Source organism: Palaemon carinicauda, chromosome 35 (genome assembly GCF_036898095.1).
Source record: "Palaemon carinicauda isolate YSFRI2023 chromosome 35, ASM3689809v2, whole genome shotgun sequence".
In the NCBI taxonomy this organism is placed as follows: Eukaryota; Metazoa; Arthropoda; class Malacostraca; order Decapoda; family Palaemonidae; genus Palaemon; species Palaemon carinicauda.
Genome location: NC_090759.1, coordinates 6,245,741 through 6,250,740, shown reverse-complemented (window position 1 = coordinate 6,250,740; position 5,000 = coordinate 6,245,741). Strand labels below are relative to the sequence as shown.

General features: G+C 30.4%; 1 protein-coding gene across 1 annotated transcript in view; it reads right to left on the bottom strand.

Moving 5' to 3' along the window:
• Nucleotides 1-5,000, bottom strand: part of LOC137627387 (irregular chiasm C-roughest protein-like) — a 129,156-nt gene that overhangs the window by 39,032 nt on the left and 85,124 nt on the right. Inside the window, exons 2-3 of the mRNA XM_068358471.1 lie at nt 2,919-3,195; nt 691-920 (exon numbers count right to left, since the gene is read on the bottom strand). Coding sequence (XP_068214572.1) covers nt 691-920; nt 2,919-3,195 — 507 coding nt within the window. The remainder of the gene's footprint in view (nt 1-690; nt 921-2,918; nt 3,196-5,000) is intronic.

Genomic DNA, 5,000 nt, shown 5'->3' with positions numbered 1-5,000 from the left:
AATGAAATTTGGGACTTTATAAGAGTCAAGACTTTAAAGTGGATAAATACCAAGACCAATTAAACTGGATTAAGGATAAACATTTACTATACAATACATAACAATATAACCTTATTAAACTGAATGAGAAAGTGAACCATTTACTGCTAGCTAAAGTTAACCATTTACAATCCTTTAAAATCAGCCATTCAAAGTTAACTATTCAAATTCACTTAAAGTTAACCATTCAAAGTCATTTAAAGTCGTATAACGATAACTATTTAAAATAATTTAAAGTTAACCATTTGAAATGATTTAAAGTTAACTATTTAAAATCATTCAAACTTAACTATTTAAGGTGGTATAAAGTTCACCCTTTAAAGTTAACCTTTCTCAGTTATTTGTGACCTTTGACCATTAAACACAAAAATAGACAATGTTTAGAAAATAGAAATTGAACAAATGATTAACCGCTTGAAGCTTTTTAATGATAACTATTCAATGTATCATGGGACCTTTATTTCATTAGGGATGGCGAAGGTAGTGGGGAACACGATGCCTTAGTGTAGCTCAACAAGTGAGAAAACATGCAGCTTAATGTGTAAATCACAGTACTGTGACATTACACATCCAGGTCTCGCCCAATGCCTCAGTTAGCTGGACCTCAGCTGAGAATAGATGCCGGGAAAGGAATTCCAAAGGACGCCTCACCTCTGCCGCAGGTTTTCCTCCTCTAGAGATGCACTCCAGATAAACGTCGACTCCGGCGGTCGTCGTGACTAAAGGGCTGCTTGTGATTACCGGTGGTTCGGGCGGGACGTAAACGGTCAGTTTGGCGGTCTGCGACCTGACCCCCGGGATGTCCCTCCAACCAGTCACCTGGCACTGGAAGTAGGCCTCGTCCTCCAGCGTCACTGGACTGATGCGTAGACTGAAGTCTCCTGAAGATGACGCAGAGGTACATCACTGTTTAGTCGTTTGTGTAGTTGTTGATAATAGTAATAACAGCAACAATAATGAATAATGATGATAATAATAATAATAATAATAATAATAATAATAATAATAATAATAATAATGATTACAACAATAACGATAATAATAATCCCGTTTATATTAAAGAGCAAGTGCATATATCTATCTATCTACTTATATATATATATATATATATATATATATATATATATATATATATATACATATATATGTTTATATATACATATATATGTATGTATATATATATATATATATATATATATATATATATATATATATATATATATATATATATATATATATATGTTACCGGTCTCGCTCAGACAGTGGGGAGAGAGAATAGTCATATCTTTGGGAGAGAGTACCCCGAGAGGTGGCCTACACTTTGAAACCATAATCTCTCACAAATTGCCGAAACTGCTGTTTGGTAGTTAGGAAAAAGGGGAGGGTTGGGAATGCTTGAATTTTACGTGCGTATGCATATCTACCTAAATATTTAGCCGTAATTTTTGACGGGTCGCGTAGACTAGTAATAATAATAATAATAATAATAATAATAATAATAATAATAATAACAACTTATGGCACCTGTCTGCAACAGACCACCTTCAGATCCCTGTGCGGGCCAACATAAGCGTTTGGGGAACACAGTAGGATATACCTCAAGACGCAAGATATTGAATGAAAGAAAGACTAATAAAATCATTCCACACCTCCCAAGAGTAATGGGAGCCGCGTAATGTGATCATGGAATTCCCGTTATTGTACTTCCGAGCCAGAAAATTGATTGTTATGGCCATTTGACAGCGCTGGGATGCGTTATGGCGTCGCCTAGGTATAAACCATTACCCGGGAATCATCGGGGGAGTATTGGCCGGATGCAATTCGACCTGGTTTTATGGCCTGTTTATCCTCATTGGCCTGATGGCCGTCTTTTGTTTCACTGCTGTTTCCTTCAATTGACTGAGGGGCCTGGTTGATTGGGTGCATGATGTGAGGCATACACACACTTACTTATATAATATGTATTTATATATGTTTATATATAGGTGTTTATGTGTACATAATTATATGCATATATGTATGTATATTTGATATATATATATATATATATATATATATATATATATATGTATATATATATATATATCAGTATGTATACAGTATATATATATATATATATATATATATATATATATATATATATATATATATCAGTATATATATATATATATATATATATATATATATATATATATATATCAGTATGTATACAGTATATATATATATATATATATATATATATATATATATATATATATACATACATACATATACACCTATCAATAAATGTATATTTACACACCTATATATGAATACACACATATATAAGTATATATCTGTATTGGCGTTTATCATATATATACTGTACATATATTTACAAACATTTCTATGTATATGTATATATATGTATATATATATATATATATATATATATATATATATATATATATATATATATATATATACACATATTCTGTTTATGTATGTGAATATATAGCCTATTTGTATATGTATGTATGTATGTATGTATGTATGTATGTATGTATGTATGAATGGATATGTGAGGGCGCACCAGTTCGTTTGTATGTATACATGTGCTCTGCCATATATATTCTTTTAGGGTAGTTCATATTTTATAGAATCGTTACTAGGGAGCAATGGCACTGTGCAATTTTTAATTAAACAGAAAAGAAAATTGGTAAGATAATAAATCGTGTTGATATGATTGATTTGAAGGTATTTAATAATAATAATAGTAATAATGATAATAATAATAATGATAATTATATTAATGATGATAATTATAATGATGATCATATAATAATAATGATAATAAGAATAATAATAGAGAAAATAATAATAAGGAATATACATCTCACCTTCTTCATCGGATCCTATCATATGATACCTCTTGAAGGCGAAAAGCTCCCTTTCGTTTCCAAGTCCAAAATCGTCCTTCGTCCACTGTAGTTGCCCGACCTTATCGATGACCCGGCACGGCAAGACGACTGTGGTGCCTATGACCGCTGTCTGAGGCGACGGCTGGTTGGCAAACCGCTGCTCCAGGGCTGTCGCCGACAACGCTGGAAGCAGCCAAGTGGCCACGACCCACCACCATCGCCAGCGGTGGCGCCGCCAGCCACCGCCTATCTTCATCTGTTTTAAGGAAGGGGGAAGATTTGGTTTTATTATTATTATTATTATTATTATTATTATTATTATTATTACTTGCTAAGGTACAGCCCTAGTTGGAAAAGCAGGATGCTATAAGCCCAAGAGGTCCATCAGGGAAAATAGCCCATTGAGGAAAGGAAATAAAGAAACATGGAATAGCAAGAGATATCTCTAACCCAAGACAGCAAAGACCTTTTTTTCTTTGAGATATTATTGTGGGATAACTGAAGTTTTCATTATCATGATTATTATTATTATTATTGTTATTGCATTTCTCCCTGATTTCTACCTTCCCTGTATTATTATTATTATTATTATTATTATTATTATCATTAATAATAATAATCCTTTAATTTCTTCGGTTAAAAGACGAAACGAACTTGCGAATATATATACATATATATATATATATATATATATATATATATATATATATATATATATATATATATATTTATATATAGACAGTATATATATATATATATATATATATATATATATATATATATATGTATATATATTATATATATGCATATTTATATATATATATATATATATATATATATATATATATATATTTATACAGTATGTATATGTATTTATATGTATATTATATATGTATATATACATATATATATATATATACATGGATATATTTATATACACATATATACTGTATATATATATATATATATATATATATATATATATATATATATATATATATATATATATATATGCATATATATAATATATATACATATATATATATATATATATATATATATATACTGTCTATATATAAATATATATATATATATATATATATATATATATATATATATATATATATATATATATATATATATGTATATATATTCGCAAGTTCGTTTCGTCTTTTAACCGAAGAAATTAAAGGATTATTATTAATAATAATAATAATAATAATAATAATAATACACTAACAGACACATATAACAAACAATATTCAAATTAGGATATCATATGGTAAAGGTCCATGTCATAGTGATCCGAAAGGTCAACAATCGATAATAGACTTCATTCATACTAGGACATTAGATAGTCAAGGTCCAAGTCACAGTGACCGGAAAGGTCAGAATCTATAATTAACTTCATTTAGATTAGAACTTCTTATGGTCAAGGTCCAGGTCACAGTGACCCAAAAGGTCAGAATCGATAATAGATCTCATTCATATTAGGACATTATATAGTCAAGGTCAAGGTCACAGTGACCCAATAGGTTAGAATCGATAACTGACTTCATTCAAGTTAGAACATCATATGGTCAAGGTCAAGGTCACAGTGACCCAAAAGGTCAGAATCGATGATAAACTTCATTCAAATTAGAACATGATATGGTCAAGGTCCAGGTCGCAGTGACCCAAAAGGTCATAATTGCTTATTGACTTCAATCAAATTAGAACATGATATGGTCAAGGTCCAGGTCGCAGTGACCCAAAAGGTCATAATTGCTTATTGACTTCAATCAAATTAGAACATGATATGGTCAAGGTCCAGGTCGCAGTGACCCAAAAGGTCATAATTGCTAATTGACTTCAATCAAATTAGAACATGATATGGTCAAGGTCCAGGTCGCAGTGACCCAAAAGGTCATAATTGCTTATTGACTTCAATCAAATTAGAACATGATATGGTCAAGGTCCAGGTCGCAGTGACCCAAAAGGTCATAATTGCTAATTGACTTCAATCAAATTAGAACATGATATGGTCAAGGTCCAGGTCGCAGTGACCCAAAAGGTCATAAT